The sequence below is a fragment of the Otolemur garnettii genome, unplaced genomic scaffold, assembly GCF_000181295.1.
Source record: "Otolemur garnettii isolate 467f Iridium unplaced genomic scaffold, OtoGar3 scaffold00044, whole genome shotgun sequence".
NCBI lineage: Eukaryota > Metazoa > Chordata > Mammalia > Primates > Galagidae > Otolemur > Otolemur garnettii.
The window spans coordinates 10,939,917-10,961,040 of record NW_003852439.1 but is presented as its reverse complement, the minus strand read 5'-3'; the positions used below and the strand labels follow the sequence as shown (position 1 = coordinate 10,961,040).

General features: G+C 49.1%; 2 protein-coding genes across 2 annotated transcripts in view; one reads left to right on the top strand and one right to left on the bottom strand.

The window, feature by feature from the left end:
• The first annotated feature begins 1,367 nt into the window (after positions 1 to 1,367).
• Positions 1,368 to 4,200, top strand: CDIP1 (cell death inducing p53 target 1). Its single transcript, XM_012805789.2, has 4 exons — positions 1,368 to 1,567; positions 1,725 to 1,880; positions 2,450 to 2,723; positions 2,816 to 4,200. The coding sequence occupies exons 1-4, from the start codon at positions 1,426 to 1,428 to the stop codon at positions 2,925 to 2,927; spliced, it is 684 nt and encodes a 227-aa protein (XP_012661243.1). The 5' UTR covers positions 1,368 to 1,425; the 3' UTR covers positions 2,928 to 4,200.
• A 1,480-nt stretch (positions 4,201 to 5,680) lies between these two features.
• HMOX2 (heme oxygenase 2) overlaps positions 5,681 to 21,124 on the bottom strand; it is a 29,583-nt gene continuing 14,139 nt past the window's right edge. Inside the window, exons 2-6 of the mRNA XM_012805788.2 lie at positions 10,767 to 10,893; positions 8,539 to 8,656; positions 7,584 to 8,075; positions 6,474 to 6,600; positions 5,681 to 6,383 (exon numbers count right to left, since the gene is read on the bottom strand). Coding sequence (XP_012661242.1) covers positions 6,256 to 6,383; positions 6,474 to 6,600; positions 7,584 to 8,075; positions 8,539 to 8,656; positions 10,767 to 10,852 — 951 coding nt within the window. The 5' untranslated portion in view covers positions 10,853 to 10,893 and the 3' untranslated portion in view covers positions 5,681 to 6,255. The remainder of the gene's footprint in view (positions 6,384 to 6,473; positions 6,601 to 7,583; positions 8,076 to 8,538; positions 8,657 to 10,766; positions 10,894 to 21,124) is intronic.

Sequence of the window (21,124 nt, the reverse complement as noted above, 5' to 3'; positions counted from 1 at the left end):
GAGCCACAATTCTTGTTTCAAAAGAAAAAAATATTGGGTCATTTATTCTGTTACTGAGTTGTAAGTCGTCTTTACATATTCTAAATAAAAGTCCCTTACAGATATATGAATTATATAATGATGCCCTTTGAAATAGAAATGTTTGTAATTTTGATATTACATTTTCTTTCTGTTTTGCTTGTGGTTTTGGTATCATATCTAAGAAACCACTGCCTAACCTAAGGTAATGATTTATGCCTATGTTTTCTTTTTAGAGTTTTATAGTTTTAGGTCTTTAATCTGTTTCCTTTAGTTTTTCAAACTGTCCTGTAACTTTATAGTTGAACCCAAGAGCTTGGACTTGGTCCCTCTTGCCCTACCACCAAGTTGTTAAACTTAATATTTAAAAATACAAATTCCAGGCTCCCCCTCCCCTGTGCCCCACGTGGGTATATCTGTAGCATTGTGCCTCCAGGTTCCAGAGGGACTCTGCCAGGAGTGCTCCTTTCACTGTGTACCCTTTTGTACTGTTGAGATTCATTTTCTAGTTCATACTGTTTTATTACTTTCAGTTAAGTAGTAGTAGCTGGTGTTGGTAAAGTTTAGTCTTTTATGATGCTAAGAGTGAAAGGCTTCCTGGTTTCTCCCCAGGGCCCTGGCAGTGGGCCCAGGGAGTTGGCTGAAGGAAAGAAATGGAGGAAAGTGCTTCCCACCCCCCAGACATAGAAAACAGGAGGGGACTAGCCAGAGCTGCAGGCCATCCTTTGGCTTTCTTCCATGCATGGGACACAGATTGGGGGCGGGGGGCACAGAAGACCCAGCTGTGGCCCTCCAGTATGACATTCTTAAGGGAGATAGAGGGCAGAAATGAGGGGCAGGGAGAGGAGGATGGTGTGGGGGCAAATGAATGGTGGGGCTGAGGTGCTGCCTGTCTTTTCCCTCAGCTCCCTGGAGCCCTGCCTATCCCAACTGTCTAGGCCAGCAGCTGAAGGGGCCTCACCTGCCTCCCTCCTCTGAGCACTAGGCTTTGAGGTAGGAAATCTCCCAGAACCCTCCCCAACCACAGCAGCCTCCAGCAGAGGTCAGTTCAGTGTGTCCTCTGTGGCCACCTCAGTGCCCCTTAAAAGAGAGGCAAGGGGAGGGCAAGAGCCAGACTGCCCTGTGTGGAGCCCTTGGTCAGATTCCTGCAGTGGCTCTGGGCTGGGTTTTGCCTGGGGAAGGAGCTCCCAGGACCTGGAGCAGCCCAATCCTACTCCCACAGCGAGGAGATTCTACAGAGTGAAGTAAAAGACTCCAGCTCAGACACCTGAGCTCCAGGACAGGGATTCCTGGGAGGAGCCACAGGAGGCCCTGTGTGCTTGGGCTTAGCCCAAGGCACCTTTAAGGATGGCCACAAGTCTTATACAGTGGTCTTTGCCACTGCCCAGGGCTCAAGCGGGCAGCAGGATGGCTGGGAGCCTAGCACATGTCTGGGTTTTCCTTCCAGGTCCAGAAGAAACAGCAGAGATGTCAAATGAGCCACCCCCTCCTTATCCTGGGGGCCCCACAGCCCCCCTTCTGGAGAAAAGTGGAGCCCCGACTACCCCAGGTAGGGGTTCCCTCCTGAGGGTTCCTGCCCTTGGTGTGGTTGGGATCTTCTAAGTGATGGATCACCCCTAGGCCCCATCTCTATCTCATAACAGTGGCCTCCAGTTCAGCCTGTTGTGCCAACTCCTGCTAAGCATCTTCCCACCCTCTCTGTCCAGGCCGCACCTCCCCAGCTGTGATGCAACCCCCACCAGGTATGCCGCTACCCCCTGCAGACATCGGCCCCCCACCATATGAGCCACCAGGTCACCCAGTGCCCCAGCCAGGCTTCATCCCCCCGCATGTGAGTGCAGATGGTGCCTACATGCCTCCAGGTGAGTTGGGAAGGGATCTGAGGGAGCATCGGGTAGCTGATCACTATAGCTGGCTGTTGTGGGTCAGTGAGGCAGGGGCTGGCTCACATGAGACTAGACCCGGCCTCAACCTCAGGTTGCCTATAGATGGGGGCCCATGATGCCTATGGATGTGAGAAAGCAAAACAGGATGAGATGCGGCGTAGCTCTTCCCAGGGACTGCTCTTGGGCTGCCTGGGTCAGGGCTGGCCCTCAACACACCTGACACAGGTTGGGAGGGAGCCCAATATGCAGGAGGGGCTGTAGGTGGCAGGGCTTTTCCTCCTGTGATCAGGGGCCCTGAGTGCCAGAGGCAAGAAAACAAAAGGGACTGGGCCAGATTCCTGGCTCTGCCATATCTGCCTTGTTCCCTTGGGGTAGGGATCAGGATCCTGGCTGTGAGGCCTCCCACTGGCCCTCTTTGGCCACATTAGGAGGGTGGTAAGTTTCAGGCCTTGCCCTGTGCTGTGGATACACTGGGCTTTCTGCTCATCTCTTACCTGGAGCAGGTGGCAAGTCTGTGACCTTGTTGCTCTTTCATCTGTCCCCAGGTTTCTACCCTCCTCCAGGCCCCCACCCACCGATGGGCTACTACCCACCAGGGCCCTACCCTCCAGGCCCCTACCCTGGCCCTGGGGGCCACACGGCTACTGTCCTGGTCCCTTCAGGGGCTGCCACCACAGTGACAGTGCTGCAGGGAGAGATCTTCGAAGGTGCTCCTGTGCAGACAGTGTGTCCCCACTGCCAGCAGGCCATCACCACCAAGATCTCCTACGAGATTGGCCTGATGAACTTCGTGCTGGGTTTCTTCTGCTGCTTCATGGGGTAGGTGCTCACAAGACAGGGGCCATGCCAGAATTGGATGCGCTTCTGTCCCTTCCCTTCTAGCCTCACAGCTGTCTCTGTCTCTGGTTCAGGTGTGACCTGGGCTGCTGCCTGATCCCCTGCCTCATCAACGACTTCAAGGATGTGACACACACATGCCCCAGCTGCAAAGCCTACATCTACACATACAAGCGCCTGTGCTAACAGAGCCAGGACTCAGGATCCTTCCCCACCACCTGTCAGTTCGGTCCCCTGTGCTTTGCTCCCTGCACTCAGTTGTCATTTACCTGCTCCCATTTGGGGTTGGAAGTTGTGCCACCATCCCCTGGAAGTCTTGTTCTCTTCACCTTCCCCTCCCTGAGCACCTGACTCTTCCAGCCAATGTTCTATTGGATTTTAGACCAAGGGTCAGTGAGGGCAGGGCTGAGCTCACGAGCCAGCTGCTTGGTGTTTGTGATCAGGAAGGTAAGCTGGGGGAAAAAAAAAAAGGAAGGTAAGCTGGAAGGGGCCACCCGCTGGCGTCCGACTCCTTCCTCTGTTTCTGTACAGGTCTGGTTCCAAACATTTCTCCCTGGTACCAAAAGCAGCCAGAGCTGTGGTGGGTCCCAGGCCTGGAGCCTTCATTGGGGCTGTGCTTGTAGTCACATCATTTTTGGCCTGCTGGGCCAAGTATGGAGTTCTCTAGAGTCAGGCAGGCCTAAGCTAGACAGGGTTATAAGGCCTGGGTTTGATTCTGGAGTACATTGTGCCTCTGGGGTGCCAGAGGTGGGGCATAACAGTCAGGAGTGATAACTGCCACCTCTGGCCCTCAGAACCCTCAGGTATAGAAACCCAGGACCCATAACACCCTGTCTGGTACCCAAGAATTGCCTGGTGTAAGGAGTAGCCAAGAAGGAAGGACCTTACCCCTCCCCCACCACCTTTGAGTCAAGAGTGCAGACCCCCTTTTCAGGCTACACCTCTGTGAATCTTGCATTGCTGAGGCCCGAAGGTATCCCCATGAGCCTGCCCTCTTCCATCTGCACCGCGTCCTCCCTGCGTGCTCTGCCCCTGGACTGGTGTGTCCCAGCTGGGCTAAGAGATGGCAGAGAGGAAGGCCCCCTGTGGGTGTGCCTGGATCTGCACAGCTGCCTGGTGACCCTCTTCCCGGTAAGCACTAGGCTGCCTTCTGCTGCAGGGCCTCAGCAGGATGCACCTCAGGACATACTGCTGCACTGGGCTGGAGACTGACTGGAGGAAGGAGCAACCACCAGTACGATGTGCCCTGGTGGACACCAGCCCTGCCCTGGGCCTGAGCCCAAACCTGTTTTTACTTCCTGAATGGTTTGTCTGTGAACTTGCTCACCTGGACCGCTCTATCTTACCACTGTCCCATTCCTGGTCTTGCATTGCCACTGCATGGCCTCCTGTCACTGTGAACTGTGGCCCAGTCTGTTTGTAGTTTCTCATTAAATTGGTCCTTTTACTCCCCACCCTGTCTACTTGCTTGCCTGGTTTCTGTCTTTTCTGAGGGAGAAGGGATGGGGCTCCAGGTCCACAGGGCAGTGACACACTGTGGTACTTATGCAGTTGCCAGCTGCCCAAGGATGATGCTGAAAGTGTAGACTAGCCTTGGGAATTCCAGCTATATAGGCCAAGTTGGCCTTAGCACTGACTATTAAGGTAACCTTCTCTCTGCCACTGATCTCAGCCATTTATCTCCCTGCTTCAGCATCCACCTCTGTGAGCGGCAAGCAGGCCCTCTCATTCCCTTAAACCAGAGAGGCTGATAGTCTGAAAGGTAACGCACAGTCTGGGCCCCCAGCTTTTCGCCAACTCTAACCTTGGCCCTCTCTGAGCCTGCTAACTTAACTGTGAAAAGTGGTAGGCTTGGTCACTAGTTTGTCAGTCATTTTTTAAAAGTTTGCTTACCTTTTAACCTTTGTTAGAATAAAACTACAGGCTCGGCGCCTATAGCTCAACTGGTAAGGCGCCAGCCACGTACACCTAAGGTGGCGGGTTCGAATCCCCAGCCTGGACCTGCCAAACAATAATGACAGCTGCAACCAAAAAATAGCTGGGCGTTGTGGCGGGCACCTGTGGTCCCAGCTACTTGGGAGGCGGAGGCAAGAGATTCGCTTGAGCCCAGGAGTTGGAGGTTGCTGTGAGCTGTAATGCCACGGCATTCTACCCAGGGGGACAGCCTGAGGCTCTGTCTCAAAAAAAAAAAAATAAATAAATAAAACTACAATGGATTCCTATTAATATGTATGTTCAGGGGTGGCACCTGTACCTCAAAAGAGTAGGGTGCCGGCCCCATATGCCGGAGGTGGTGGGTTCAAACCCAGCCCTGGCCAAAAACTGCAAAAAAAAAAAAGTATGTTCACATTCCTATTTTAGACAATGAATTATTTAAATACAAATATATATATATTTATTTATTTTGGAGACAGAGTCTCACTCTGTTGCCCTCAATAGAGTACCATCATGGCATCACAGCTCAGAGCAACCTCAAACTCATGGGTTCAAGTGATTCTCTTGCCTCAGCCTCCAAAGTAGCTGGGACTACAGGCACCCACAACACCTGGCTATTTTTAGAGCCGGGTCTCACTCTTGCTCAAGCTGGTCTTGAACACAGGAGCTCAGGCAATCCACCTGCCTCAGCCTCCCAAAGTGCTGGGATTATAGGCATGAGCTACCATGCCCGACCTAACTATATGTGTATATATTTTTTAATTAGGTAACCTCCAGGGTATTTCTGAGTTAGAAAATCACAAGACCAAGTATGCTTTAAGGATCTTTCGTGAGAAAGAGTGACTGCCCTGGGGACAAGAGTACTGGGAGGTGACCAGCAGTGCTTCGGGAGCACATGACAGCAACTACCCCTGCAGGCACAAGGCACCTTTGCTTCTGAGAGACTCTTCCTCTCTGATGAGGTCACCTGACCCACCCCATGCCAGGAGGAGGAGGAAAGGAACCAGTTTGCGAAGTAGACTTTATTGAGTGTGGTAGCATTTACACAAGTCAGAGGAGGAGACAAGCTATAGGTGAGCAGACCTCTGGGGCTTCTGGGTGAGCTCCCAGGGCTCTAAAGCAGGAGGAGCACCTGATTTCTGCCCACCCTACCCCCTAGAAAAGCCAAGAAGTTGAGCAGCAGCATCTGGCAAGGGCCACCAGCCACAGCCACAGCCTGGGCTTTACTGGTCACTCACCCAAAGGGGAAGATGGCTACCCGAGTTCTGAGAAACAGGGAGGAAGTGAGGGAACAAGGATGGGGCTTAGACAGCACCCAAGGCAGAGTTGGTCCAGAGGCCCAGGCCTGCCCTGCCATGTTGCACTAGCTGCTCCCAGCCTGTACCCAGTACAGCATCTGGCTCACACAGAAGACGCAGTCAGGTAGAAGCTCTAGGGCCTGGCTTTTATTGGTTGCCTGTTTTCCCAAACTTAGCATTTTAAAAAAGTCAACCTGAGGTGGTAATTTAGTCAGGGGTAGAGATGGTAGTGGGCCAGTGGTCACTTGGGAGGAGGATGCCGGCACAGCGTGATGGATCCTTCACATGTAGTACCAGGCTGAGAATCCAGCAGCCAGGGCCACACCAATGGCCAGAATGAACTGGAGGCTGGGCTTCCTCAGTATAGCCATGGCTGTTCGGAAAGGACAGCTGCTACCCTCCAGGGCACCTGCATGGCAGCACCCACAGGGGGCATGGCATCAGTGGGGGCCACTGACCTGCCTGCCCCAAGAGGGGAGCTCAGAACACATAGACCTACCTTTATCTTGCTGGGCAATATAGTAGGGGCATTTCCGCACATCTCCTTTCCCATCATGCACAGGAAGCCCATCCTCCAGTGTCTTTCTGGTAAGTGTGGAGCCAGCCTGGTCCAGTTCATTGAATATCTGCAGAAGCAGAGGATCAAATGAGCTATCCCTGGAGTGTGTACACTGCAGTCAGAGCAGAATCTCTTGCCTGTTGGCTGGAGCAGGTGCAGCTAGCAAAGCAAGCAACCCAGTAGATAGATGATAGCACTGCCAGGCACTTTTCCCCAGTGCAGACTCTAGGGAGGTGTGGCCCTACCTGTGCTGCTGACACCCCAACATAGCTGACAACTGTGGTGGGTCTCCCCTGGAACTGACCTGATGTGTACCCCATGCTTGGCTTTTTCTGAGGTAGCTCAAGCCACTGAAACAAACAGGACACAGGAGATGGCACAGACATGTCCCCATTTCTAGCTGCTAGTTATTTTTTTAGCAAGAAACAACAGAAAACTAGGATTATGGGAGAATGAGGCCCCAGTGGGGCAGACCCATCCTGAATGGCCCCAAGAGGTCTTAGTGGAGAGCTGACAGGGTCTATCCTCAGCTTAGCACTTCACTTGCCCACAATCACTTTGCCTGGTACTGAGAGCTGACCTGGGGCTCTAGGGACAGATGAGCCTCCCCAGGCCCAGCCTTATTTAGAAGCTACTTGTAAACAGCCAGCCAGTCTCCCTACTCATTGGTAAAACTGGCTCTCTTTAAACTTACCAAGCAGGACTTTTCAGAGTAATCATCACTAAAAAGGAAGAAATTATCCAGTCCTACTGGTATCTTGTGAGAGAGGATCCAGTCCAACTCACCCAGACCCCTCACCCTTCCCCTAAGCTCTGCCCACAGCATCTCTCAAACCAGGCCTTCCATGCTGGGAACCATCCACTGGGCCCATGCTCTCTGGTGGTGGCCAGTTTGGTTCCTTTACTTTTCTCCCAGCACATTACAATCCATCTGTCCTAACACCATGGACACCGTCCTGGGCAGCTCTGGGTTTGCTCCCAACATTAAAGCTTCACTTTGCAGCCCAGGCACCGAGCACAGCTGGGCCCGTGGCCAGCACCCAGCAGTACCTGTATGTTGTACTGGAAGGCCTTGTTGGCTTCCTCCACAATTCTCTCTTTGGTCTTCAGGTTCAGGTCCAGGGCATTCATCCTGGCGCGGTAGAACTGCTTGAACTGCTGGGCATTGTCCACATTTTCAAACAGGTAGAACTGGGTCCCCTCCCCTGTGCTGGGGAGTTTCAGTGCTCGCTGAGCCACCTTCTTCAGCACCTGGCCCCCCGAGAGGTCCCCCATGTAGCGGGTGTATGCATGGGCCACCAGCAGCTCTGGCTCATTCTGCCCTATGTAGTGGATCCGATCCACATACTTTTGGGCAGCCTCAGAGCACTGCACCTGCTCCTCCCAGTTTTCACCAAAGAAATACTCCAGGTCCCTGGTCAGTGCCTCTTTCCGGTGTAGCTCCGTGGGGAAGTACAAGGGAGCAAAGGCTGGGTGGTCTTTGTTTCGGTCCATTTCCTCCTCAAGGGCTGAATATGTGAAGTAAAGTGCAGTGGTGGCCAGCTGTAGGGTTAATGGGAAGAGGCTGTGGCAAAAGGCTGCAGGCCACAGCTGGCAACACCCCAGCCTATCTAAGTGGTCAAGTACACAGGCTCAGGCAGCACTCCCTCCAGTCCCCAAAGACCCAATCCTGTGCCTTTTTTCTTTCTTAGGATCTCTTTTTTTGTTTCAGATTAACAGGAGCCTATGCCATTTTTATATAGTGAATTATTTCATATACCTAGGAAGCTTTATGTTTAAAGGAATAACATGGTGAATTCTTTGGAATACTTTTGCTTCCTTTATATCACTATGTTTGTTACTCCATTTAAGCCAGAGAGCCACAGCTTAATGTCCAGAAAGAATGGAATGTGTAGAAAAGCCCAGCTTCTCCCTTGGAGCAGCTCTGGGGGCACCTTTCTTATGGGTCCCCAGCCCCACATGAAAGTCTGGAACCCAACCTCATCCATGACCAAGGGGCACAAACCTTAAATAGCTCCTTCTTAATGTTGCCTTTCAAGAAGTCCTTGACAAACTGGGTGTTTTCTGCCTTATCATGTGCTTCCTTGGTCCCTTCCTTCAGGAGCTCAGAGAGGTCAGCCATTCTGTGGACGGGAGGGTGTGTGTGTGTGTGTGTGTAAGAGAGAGAGAGAGACCAAGAGACTCATACATCCTCAGCTCCCCAGAAAGGACAAAAAGACTGAGTAGACCCCAGAGTGACCATATGCTAGACTGGAGGCAGGGGCTGCTTAGATAAGGCATCCTCAAACTACAGCCCGCGGGCCACATGCGGCCTACCTAGGACATTTATCCGGCCCACCAGGTGTTTTTGCCGCCACTGCCTGTCGTATTTAGCAGCCGACTAGTCCTGGGGCCCACAGTCCAGCCCTCCAACAGTCTGAGGGACAGTGAACTGGCCCCCTGTTTTAAAAAGTCTGAGGACCCCTGGCTTAGATATTTCGTTTAGTATGAATGGTAGGGCCTTGTCAGGGAATGCAAGGCAAACAGGGCAATCTACCCCTAGGACTTGGGATGCAGGTATGGCCATGGCCACCACCTCAAAAGCATCTGTGTCTGTTGGTAATTAGCTGCATGAACAACACTTTGCTTCTGCAGCTGCCTTGGTGATGAGAGAAACACACATCTCTAATCCCACCAGTGTCTGCTGGCTTCTCCAGTGAACAGCCTGCCTTTGGGAATCTACACACCTCTGTAAATGGCTATGAGCATGGCTCTCAGCTTGGACCCACAGCCTCTTCAGGACTGCATGTGGCTAGACCCAGGAATAGGAGAATGAAAAGAAGACAACAGAGAGGCTGGGGCCAGGACCTTGGGTTTGTGCTGCTTAACAAACTTAAATAGGATAAAGTGCTGATGGATGGTTGAAAATGTGATCCCGGCCAGCTCAGTGGCTCATGCCTATAATCCCAGCACTTTGCAAGCCCAAGGCAGGAGGATCATTGAAGCCAGGAGTTTGAGGCCAGCCTAGATAACATAATGAGACCTCATGTCTTCAAAAAAATAGAAAAATTAGCTAGGTGCAGTGGCATATGCCACAGTGCCAGCTACTTGAGAGGCTGAGGTGGGAGGATCATATGAACCTTGGAACTCAAGGCTACAGTAAGCCAAGATCGTACCACTGTACTCTAGCCTGAAAAGAAAAGAAAGCGTGTAATCCTAAAGTGGTAGCCCTGGGCAGGGCTTCATATGGCCATATGATCCACATACTAGAGCAAGAAAAACTCACGGGTGGCTCCTGTGGCTCAAAAGAGTAGGGTGCTGGACCTATATGCTGGAGGTGTCGGGTTCAAGCCCAGCCCTGGCCAAAGACTGCAAAAAAAAAAAAAAAAAGAAAAAGAAAAAAGAAACTGAATAAACATTCCATATTTAAAAAAAAAAAAGAAAAGAAAAACTCGGCCCTCTCATGGTCCAGCTTCTGCTAGCTTCTTCAGATTAGCTCTTATCATGCATGTATAAAGAGTCAGTTTATTATCAGCAATTGTTTCGCAGACTATACCAGTGTCAAGGTTGTAATAAGAGGCTAAACAGGCTCGGCGCCTATAGCTCAACCGGCTAAGGCGCCAGCCACGTACACCTAAGGTGGCGGGTTCGAATCCCCAGCCCGGACTCGCCAAAACAACATTGACGGCTGCAACCAAAAAAATAGCCTGGCCTTGTGGCGGGCGCCTGTGGTCCCAGCTACTTGGGAGGCGGAGGCAGGAGACTCGCTTGAGCCCAGGAGTTGGAGGTTGCTGTGAGCTGTAATGCCACGGCACTCTACCCAGGGGGACAGCTTGAGGCTCTGTCTCAAAAAAAAAAAAAAAAAGCGGCTAAACATAATTCGGAACAGGGCCCAGTAACTGGAGGCTTAGAGTGAACAGGCCCTACACAGTAGGAAAAAAGCCTTTAAGAGGTAGAAGACACTGAAGAGAAGCCAGCCTTACCTCTGGTTACCCTTTCTCAGCCCAGATCAAAAACACAGTTACTTAGGTTTTAAGAGGGAAAAAGGTACTCCTATCATATCTTACCACTCAGTACTCCCAGCAACACCTGCCTTGCCTCCTTGAATAAAGGGGACAGAACAAATGCGGAGAGGGACTGAGCAACGGCCTCTGGTATGCTAAATAGGCAGCCATATATGACTGCTCCTGGAGCTACCAGCAGAAGAAACCAGCTGGCCCACCTGGCTCAATGCAGCCAGCACCCATTCCTCACCTGGTGTGGTTTTCCTTTTCTGAGGCCTGAGAGTTCTTTTTCTCTGACTCTTCTACTCCCTCTGAGGTCTCCACTTCAGTTGACATTGTTGCTTAGCGTGGTACTTGCTGCTTTCACTCCTCTTGTTCTATAGAAACACAAGAAGCTGGTAATGCAGCACTCATAACAGTCCCCCAAATACATGCAGGTTCCACTCTCCTCTTAGCCAGTGTAACCTAGGTGACACACATGCACCCCAGGATTGTTTTCCTTAAAAATAAAGCTCTGACACTACTGGGACCATATTGGAATATGGACAGAATTTAAATATGGATGCTGTATCAACACTTGCTGTTTTGGGAGGGGGGGTTTGGGGGTAGAGTCTCACTATGTCACCCTCAGTAGATTGCCATGGTGTCATAGCTCACAGCAACCTCAAACTCTTGGGCTTAAGCGATTCTCTTGCCTCAGCCTCCCGAGGAGCTGGGACTATAGGTGCCTGCCACAAAGCCCAGCTATTTTATGGTTGCAGTTGTTGTTTAGCAGGCCCAGGCTGGGCTCGAACCCTCCAGCCTCAGTGTAGGTAGCCAGCGCCCTACTGGCTAAGCTAGGGGCACTACCCTTTTTTTTTTTTTTTTTTTTTTTTGAGACAGAGTCTCACTTCATCACCCTTGGTAGAGTGCCATGGCATCACAGCTCATAGCAACCTCACTCTTGGGCTCAAGCAATTCTCTTGCCTCAGCCTCCCAAGTAGCTGGGACTATAGGCTTAACTTGCTGGTTTTTTAATAACTATGTGATTATGTCCTCATTCCTAAGAATACACAATGAAGTATTCGGAAATAAAGAAGCATACTGTCTGAGACCCACTGTCTAATGGTCCGTTGTATGTGTGCATGTATACCCAGGTGGAGGCTGTTCACGAGTAAGAAAGCGGATGAGACAAATGCTAACAGGGAATCTGGGTAAGAGGTGTACAAGAGTTCCTTGTACTATTACAATTTTATGTATGCTTGAAATTAAATAAAAATTAAAAGTTACCAGAAACATACAAATTAAAGCTTAAAAAAAAAAAACAAACCCCCAGCAGCATAGCAGTTCTGAGCTTGGAGAGCAACACAGAGATTTCACATGACACATGTCTTAAGGCCAGCTGGTCCTACTGTGTTTCCCTGAAAATAAGACCTACCCCAAAAATAAGCCCTAGCAGGATTTCTATGCCTTTGTTAAATATAAAGCCCTACCCCAATAATAAAACCTAGTGATGGCATGGCTATTGGAGAAGAAGACATCCCTGAAAATAAACCCTAGTGTGTCTTCTTTCTTTTTTTTGAGACAAAGCCTCAAGCTGTCCCCCTGGGTAGAGTGCTATAGCATCACAGCTCACAGCAACCTCCAACTCCTGGGCTCAAGCGCGTCTCCTGCTTCAGCCTCCCAAGTAGCTGGGACCACAGGCACCCTCTGCAACACCTAGCTATTTTTTGGTTGCAACCATCATTGTCTGGTGAGCCGGGCTGGATTCGAACCCGCCACCTTAGGTGTACATGGCTGGTGCCTTAGCCACTTGAGCCACAGGCCCCGAGCCTAGTGTGTCTTCTTGAGAAAAAATAAATATAAGACAGTGTCTTACTTTTTAGGAAACACGGTACCTATGAGAGGCCAAGTGGCCTTTAATACAGAAAGCAGTACAGGGAAGGCACCAGCTGGAATTTAATTAAGCGGCTCCTTCAGAGTACAGCAGCTCAAAAGGCACCCAACAAGCTTCCATCAGCTTGTATGAATCACCAACCAAGCAGACCAGGGTCCTCAAACTTTTTAAACAGGGGGCCAGTTCGCTGTCTCTCAGACCGTTGGAGGGCCGGACTACGGGTCTCAGGACCAGTGGGCTGCTAAGCAGGACAGGCAGCAGCAGCAAAAACACCCAGGGGGCCGGATAAATGTCCTAGGCAGGCTGCATGTGGCCCGCAGGCCATAGTTTGAGGATGCCTGAAGCAGACTGTCCGGAGGCTACTCAGAACTCTGCTGGGCTGAAGGAAATTATTGGCTAATCAATTCCCACTGCCTCCAGCAAGGGTTGAGCCCTCATCAGCCAGGGAAATATAGTCCCATAACATGACAAACTCATCCTCCATCCCTGGAGGCTTCTGTGTTGGCAGTGTAAGGAGCAGTCCATTTAGAGAACTTTTCAGATGAATGGAAGCACAGTAAGTAACTCAAAAAGAACTACCACAACTGACATCAAATCAGGCCAAACTGGGCCAAGCAAAGAAATAATTTACTTACAGAGGATTTTCTATGTGCTTTCCCAGAAGCAGGTGTGGAGGGGGACAAAGAAATATAAAAAACAGTCCTCAAAAGGCTAAAGAGAAATTTTTAAAAAGCATCCACTATTTTCTCCCACAGGTTAATATACCGGCACACATCCCTCCTGAGTTTCCTCTAGATACCTATGTCACGTTTTCTGTTACCTTTTGGGATAGGATTTACTTACCATGGTCATTCTGAACATTCTCTCTCACTTTATATTTAACATTTACATTGGAATTAATTTTAGGATGTAAAATAACAGCACAATGCCTGCCACATGGTAATGGTAAGCACTTAGTAAATGTTAGACAACGATTGTACTTGTATTTTGACTAAGGCTTAGTGATGGCCAAGAATGTTCAGAAAATAAATAGCAGAATATTTAGAAAATGGAACCTTTTCCTGACTCCAAATCAGATATACTCTCCTCTGCAGTAACCCTGATGAACTGTACAGAACATAGCATAGTCCAGAAGAATGTGAAAGCACGCAGCAATGCTTCCAGGGAAAGGACCATTAAAAACAGGATTTGAGGCTCGGCGCCTGTGGCTCAAGTGGCTAAGGCGCCAGCCACATACACCTAAGGTGGCGGGTTCGAATCCAGCCCGGGCCCGCCAAGCAACAATAATGGCTGCAACCAAAAAATAGCCAGGCGTTGTGGCGGGCGCTTGTGGTCCCAGCTACTTGGGAGGCGGAGGCAGGAGACTTGCTTGAGCCCAGGAGTGGGAGGTTGCTATGAGCTGCGATGCCATAGCACTCTACCCAGGGGGACAGCTTGAGGCTCTGTCTCAAAAAAAAAAAAAAAAAAAAAAACAGGATTTGAGGTTTTAAGGTGGGACAGTGGGAAGACCTGTAGATCAGGGGAACAATTTATGAACAAAGCCAGAAAGGGGTGGTCCACAGAGATGGCATAATACACCCAGCTCTTTATCCTTAGTTACCAAGTGGCCAAGGCAGGCTCTGCCAACTGCAGAATAAGCCCCACATGGGTTTTTTAATGACTTGTCCTTGATTTACAGACTTTTAGGAAGGACAGGTATGCTCCACACCCTTGGGGACACTGAGAGCCAACACTGGTCTCTGATAACTCAGTTCTCATGTAGCAGAGAAGAGGGTGTTGTTGCCTAGCACCCTCTGGGCACCACAGCAAGACCCCATTGCCACAAAAACTAGAAAAATTAGTCAGTATGGTGGTGCACACCTGTAGAGGAATGGACACCATGCTTGCCAAGCTCAGTTACTGATTCTTATCACATTAAAAGGAAATGCTAAGAACAGGACAGTCTCCTGGCAAGCCTAGAGATATTTTGTGACTTAGGGGCAGTCCCCCAAGTAACTCAGCGTTCCAAAATGAGATAAGACCGGTCACTCACTAGTAAGCATGTGTTAAACATTGATGCTTGGTACTTCTTCATGGGGATTGTGGGTAAAGAACATGTGAGGAAAAAACACATGAGGAAAGAGCACGTGGCAATCCTTACACATGCAGCTCTCGTAAGTAATTACCTTAACTCTCCACACTTGTTGTGTATAACCTTCATAAATAGCCATTGAAGAGGGGGCTCTGGGCTACCCTGCACTTAAGGTTAACCCGCCTGCTGCAAGCTTGTACTTCTAATCCATGTTACGCCTGGTGCTTTGTGCAGCAACTGCGACCAGGGCTGTAGGGGTCATGACACATACCTGTAGTCCCAGCTACTCAGGAGGCTGAGAAAAGAGGATCCCTTGAGCCTAGGAGTTTAAGGTTACAGTGAGCTATGATGATGCCACTGTACTCTAGCCTGGGCAACAGAGGGAGACCCTTTCTCAAAAAATAGGTCCTCCTTCCCCCACAAAAAGAAAAGGGAAGGGAAAGTTGCTTCTACAGATGCCCATTTGGGCACAGCATTTTATTTGTGCCATCTCTCCTCAGGCACACCCTCTTCAACCTCACTTCTGCCTGCCAGCCCCTAATTCCCTCCTCTTAGCCCATGGGAGGCTGAATTCTGCCATAGCTGTCTTTCCCTCTGCGGTAGCTAGAGGGAAATGCTAGATTCTTGGTAAATATTTGGGGTTTTTTAATTTTTATTAATTTTTTTTTTTTGAGACAGAGCCTCAAGCTGTCCCCCTGGATATGCTGTGACATCACAGCTCACAGAAACCTCCAACTCCTGAGTCTCCTGCCTCAGCCTCCCAAGTAGCTGGGACCACAGGTGCCCGCCACAATGCCCGGCTATTTTTTGGTTGCAGCCGTCATTGTTGTTTTACTTGAGCCACAGGTACTGAGCCTCTTGGTAATTTGCTGAGTAAAAACATCCAAAGCAAAAAACTAAAATGAGGGGAAAGAAAAGAAGGAAAAAACTCAAGAATACCATGAAAAAATGCAAGTTTAAAAAGCCAGCAAAAAAAAAAAAATCTGTCTAATACTTCCACAGTTTTCTGAAGTCAAAAAATGTTCTCCCTTGGGTGACACCTGTGGCTCAGTGAGTAGCGCACTGGCCCCATATATGAAGGGTGGCAGGTTCAAACTGGCTCCGGCCAAACTTCAACAAAAAAAACAGCCAGGTGTTGTGGTGGGCGCCTGTAGTCCCAGCTACTCAGAAGGCTGAGGCAAGAGAATCACCAAAGCCAAAGAGCTGGAGGTTGCTGTGAGCTGTGACACCACAGCACTCTACCAAGGGCAACAAAGTAAGACTGTCTCTTTAAAAAAAAAGTTCTACCTGGCTAGGCACCTGGGTAACTCAGTGATTAGGGCACCAGCCACATGCACCAGGGCTGCTAAACAAAAACGACAACAACAACAACAAAATAGCTGGGCGTTGTGGCAGGCACCTGTAGTCCCAGCTACTTGGGAGGCTGAGGCAAGAGAATTGCTTATGTCCAGAGTTTGAGGTTGCTGTGAGCTGTGACGCCATGGCCCTCTACCTCTACCAAGGGCCGACATAGTCAGAACTCTGTCTCAACAACAACAAAAAACATGTTCTACCAATTTACCTTCTACTACGAAGGAAAGAGTAAGAATACTGAGCCCTCAAGACAGGATGAACGAACCATGCTTACAAGGTTGGAGTTGAGGGGATGAATGCTCCTAGGAAAGCTCAGCATACTCAACCCACAGACCAGTGCCAGGGGAGGCCTATGTCCATCCCTGTGGCCTAGTCACTGATTCAGGGGACTGTGCAGTGTGGCACTCAGAGGCCACCTTGCAAGGTAGAAACAATTTTTCTCACTCTCTGAAAAGCTACATATCCAAACTTAGTCTGGCTGACCTCTACACTTGAATCCTTTTTTCTCTGCATTAACTACTAATGTCCTTAGAAAAATGGGGGCCAAATCAAATGTAGAGACTTTTAACCCCTCATATCAACAGAAGGTGTCCTGCATAAAAACAAAACCACCAGAAGACAAAAACAAGATCCTGTAAGATTCTACTCTGAGAAATACACTTCAAGAGGCTCGGCGCCTATAGCTCAACAGGCTAAGGCGCCAGCCATGTACACCTAAGGTGGCGGGTTTGAATCCCCAGCCCGGACCCGCCAAACAACAATGACGGCTGCAACCAAAAAATAGCCGGGCGTTGTGGCGGGCGCCTGTGGTCCCAGCTACTTGGGAGGCAGAGGCAGGAGACTCGCTTGAGCCCAGGAGTGGGAGGTTGCTGTGAGCTGTAATGCCACGGCACTCTACCCAGGGGGACAGCTTGAGGCTCTGTCTCAAAAAAAAAAAAAAAAAAAAATCCATTCATCTACTGATGATCTCTCAAGTGTGCTGTGAAGATCAAGTGAGCTAACATGTATGAGAGTGTTTCATAAATGTAATGCTACCTCAAATACTGATCTTTTAGTGAGAAAGTGGCAGGTGAGAATAAGCAGCTGGTGTCTGTGGAACACTGAGGAAGAATGTGAAAGCCAGAAAATTTACCGATAATTCTAGACAGGTAACACCTGAGGACTTCTGACTCCACTCTCATTCTCTGGCAGGGTCAGGAAATGAAAACACCTGTTCTTTCCAAGGTGTGACGTGTGATCCCTACAGGCTAGAATACCCACACTGCAGATGCTGCTGGAAGCTGGCTGAGTTGGAAATTGAGGAAAGCAATGAGGGCTGAATCAGATCTAACCCAACAAGGCACCAGAAAACAGGCACCTATCAACACCATGAGGAAACTATATCATCTAGGTCAACAGGTTCTGAGGGTGGTGCCTGTGGCTCAAGGAGCCGGGCGCCAGCCCCATATGCTGGAGGCAGTGGGTTCAAGCCCAGCCCTGGCCAAAAACTGCAAAACCCGCCCCCCCCAAAAACAGGTTCTGAGTTTATAGAATAAATGGGCTAAGGTGTCATCTGAACTCTGGTGCTGCCACTCTTTAGGAAATCTTATATGTATATGAGCCTCACCCTTTTCATTCCAATCACTGGGACAATTGAATCCCACAGTTCACTGAATGGATGAATGGCTCTTATCTTTTGATAAAGAGCAAATTCAGATAGTGAATCCAGGAAAAGTGGAGACTCTGGAGACATGAAACAGGAGTCAGATTTACTGAATATACATTTGTACATTTGGGCAATAAGCAAGGAGAAAGCAAAACAACTGCCAACTAGTCACTAGTATCATAGTAACCTCAAAAACTGACATCTGAAGGAGGTCCAAGACTTTTCTTGCAGGTTTTTTTTTTAATTGGGGAGGGTGAGTGTGCACCTCTCTAGCCATGTTCAAACACAACTGAACAAATAGTCACCAAAGCAGACATCAAGGACAAAACCTGCAACACCAAAAAAAGCTCAGAAAAGGGGCCTGGAATTGACTGTTATTAGTGCAATGATGGGTCCTGGTAAAGAGCCTTCCTACTACAAATGAAATAAACATAAGCTTTGCCCCTGTTCCCTGTCACTTTATTTATTTATTTATTTTTATTTATTTGGACAGAATCACATTTCACTGCCCTCGGTAGAGTGCCGTAGTGTCATAGCTCACTGCAACCTCAAACTCTTATGCTCAAGTGATCCTCTTGCCTCAGCCTCCCAAGTAGCTGGGACTACAGATGCCTGCCACAACACGGGGCTATTTTTTAGAAACAGGGTCTCACTCTTGCTCAGGCTGGTCTTCAACTCTTGAGCTCAAGCAATCCACCTGCCTTGGCCTTCCAAAGTGCTGGGATTACAGGAGTGAGCCACTGCACCTGAACTAACTACCACTGTAGTTTATATCAGAAGAGCCTCCGGCTCGGCGTCTATAGCTCAACCGGCTAAGGCGCCAGCCACGTACACCTAAGGTGGCGGGTTCGAATCCCCAGCCCGGACCTGCCAAACAACAATGATGGCTGCAACCAAAAAATAGCTGGGCGTTGTGGCGGGCGCCTGTGGTCCCAGCTACTTGGGAGGCAGAGGCAGGAGACTCGCTTGAGCCCAGGAGTTGGAGGTTGCTATGAGCTGTAATGCCACGGCACTCTACCCAGGGGGACAGCTTGAGGCTCTGTCTCAAAAAAAAAAAAAAAAAAAAAAAAAGAAGAGCCTCCTTGGCTCAGTGCCTGTGGCTCAAGAGGCTAAGGCGCCAGTCACATACACCTGAGCTGGCGGGTTCAAATCCAGACCGGACCAAACAACAATGACGGCTATAATCAAAAAATACCTGGGCGTTGTGGTGGGTGCCTGTAGTCCCAGCTACCTGGGAGGCAGAAGCAAGAGAATCGCTTGAGCCCAGGAGTTGGATGTTGCTGTAAGCTGTGATCCCATGGCACTCTACCCGGGGTGACAGCTTGAGGTTCTGTCTCAAAAAAAAAAAAAAAAAAAAGGGAAAAAATGAAGAGTGGCACTCGTAGCTCAGTGAATAGGGCACTCGCCATATACACTGAGGCTGGCGGATTCAAGCTCAGCCTGGGCCTGCTAAACGACGACGACTGCAACAAAAAAATAGTCAGGCACTGTGGCGGGCGCCTATAGTCCCAGCTACTTGGGAGGCTGAGGCAAGAGAATCGCTTAAACCCAAGAGTTTGAGGTTGCTGTAAGCTGTGACGCCATGCACTCTACCAAGGGTGACATAGTGAGACTCTGTCTCAAAAAAATAAAGAAGAAAAAGAAACTAAGATCAAGACAATTACTACGCCCAAGAGTTAATACTTAAGTTGAGACTAAAGCGGAGTCATTCTGAATGCTAGGAGATTCCTCCTGTGTCTCTAGATAATCCTCATTGGTTCATGCATGTGAGATTAGTGTGGTGTCACCATGTACACTAGTTAAATGGAAACAGACTATAGCCTATGGAGGCACTCACCCCACACTACATTTATGTGTACAGTGTCAATAGTTAAACTACAACATGTAGTTTTGGTACAAAAAGTAAGCAAAATCCTGTCACTCAAAGAAATAAGGTAGGCCCATTTGAACATTTAGAAGCTGCTGCCTGCCTGTCCCCAAAACACTCACCTTGGCTCACTCAGATGACATGACAACCTGAGAAGACTGTTCTATGGTGAGGTCTATTTTTGTTGACTAACAGAGCAGGTCAAAGCTGGTCCCAAAGAGGATGATGGCATACCTCACCACTCAGTGCCTAAAAAAAAGGCAACCAGACCTACCAGGCCTTGGTGACCAATGAATCCAGGGGCTCCAGGGCATCCCTACACTCAGAGGACGTCACAATAGGGTCTGCACATCTCTATAGCACCCATTGCCAGAGTAACCACAGAGAAATAGAATATCTAGTTTCAAGAATCTGGAACTGTGTTGAGGATTTATAATTGAAGCAGTCCTATTTTTCTGCCTACTGAAAATATACTCTATCTGGGAAATAGTAGAACAATGGATAGGAAACACATTAACATAAATTTCTTATAAAATTAGAACTCCACAGGAAAAGGGTTTGGTCAGCTGAGGAAAGTGGCTCCTATTTCTCACTCTGGGCCTATAAGGGATCTTTATCCATTTCCACTGGCCTAAAAAGTTAGGCTTTCTCACAGTGACCGACAAATTCTGGTGGGGACTGGAGTGGGAACAAGAAAATAAGCCCAGATCAAGAATCAGTAACTCCATATGGCCAGCTCATTCTACACAGGCCTACATCTACAGTGGTGGGGAACTAGCTACATCAGCTATTAGATTTCCTCAGAGCAGGAGAATCAGCTTTCTCAGCCCAACTAGCAGGCCAGCCCTGCCTACACCCAAGGGGTGGTGAGGGGAGCAGAGTAGTCAACATGCTTCTGTTTTATCCTCTGACTCCCTATCTTCTTGAACAAGGCACCAAGAATTTTAAGAATGAGGATCCTATACCATTTTCCTCCCTCAGTACACAAGACCTGATGTGCACTTGAGTGACAAAGTCCTACAGGAGTAGTCAGGGGCGGGAGGGTGGAGAAAATGTACTGCAAGTGATGGGAAATTCCCAGCAGGTAGCTCTAATAGCAGCCCTCTCTTCTGCTTTAAAAAGCCTTTCAGAGGCTAGGCGCCTGAGGTCAGGAGTTAAACAGAGAGACCGCCACCTCTACAATAATTTTTTTAAAAAATCAGCTGGATGTGGTGGTACATATCTAGTCCCAGCTACTTGGGAGGTTGAGGCAGGAGGATCACTTGAGCCTAGGAGTTGGAGGTTGCAGTGACCTATGATCATGCAACAGCACTCCAGCCTGGGCAACAGAATGAGACCCTGTCTTTTTTGGCTTTTTTGTTGTTGTTGTTGTTGTTGTTTGAGTCTCACATTATCGCCCTAGGTAGAGTGCCATGGCATAATCATATCTCACAGCAACCACAAACTCTTCCGCCCAGCAACCCTCCTGCTTCAGCCTCCCAAGTACTGGTACTACAGGTGTGTGTGTCAACATGCCTACCTAGTTTTTCTATTTTTAGAAGAGACAGGGTCTCATTCTTGGTCTGGGTAATTTGAAACTCTTGAGCTCAAGCAATACACCTGCTTCATCTCTCCCAAAGTGCTAAGATTGTAGGCATGAACCACTGCACCTGGCCAAGATCCTACCTCTTAAAAAATAAAATAAAATAGGGCGGTGCCTATGGCTCAAAGGAGTAAGGCGTTGGCCCCATTTGCCAGAGGTGGCAGGTTCAAACCCAGCCCTGGCCAAAAACTGCAAAAAAAAAAAAAAAAAAAAA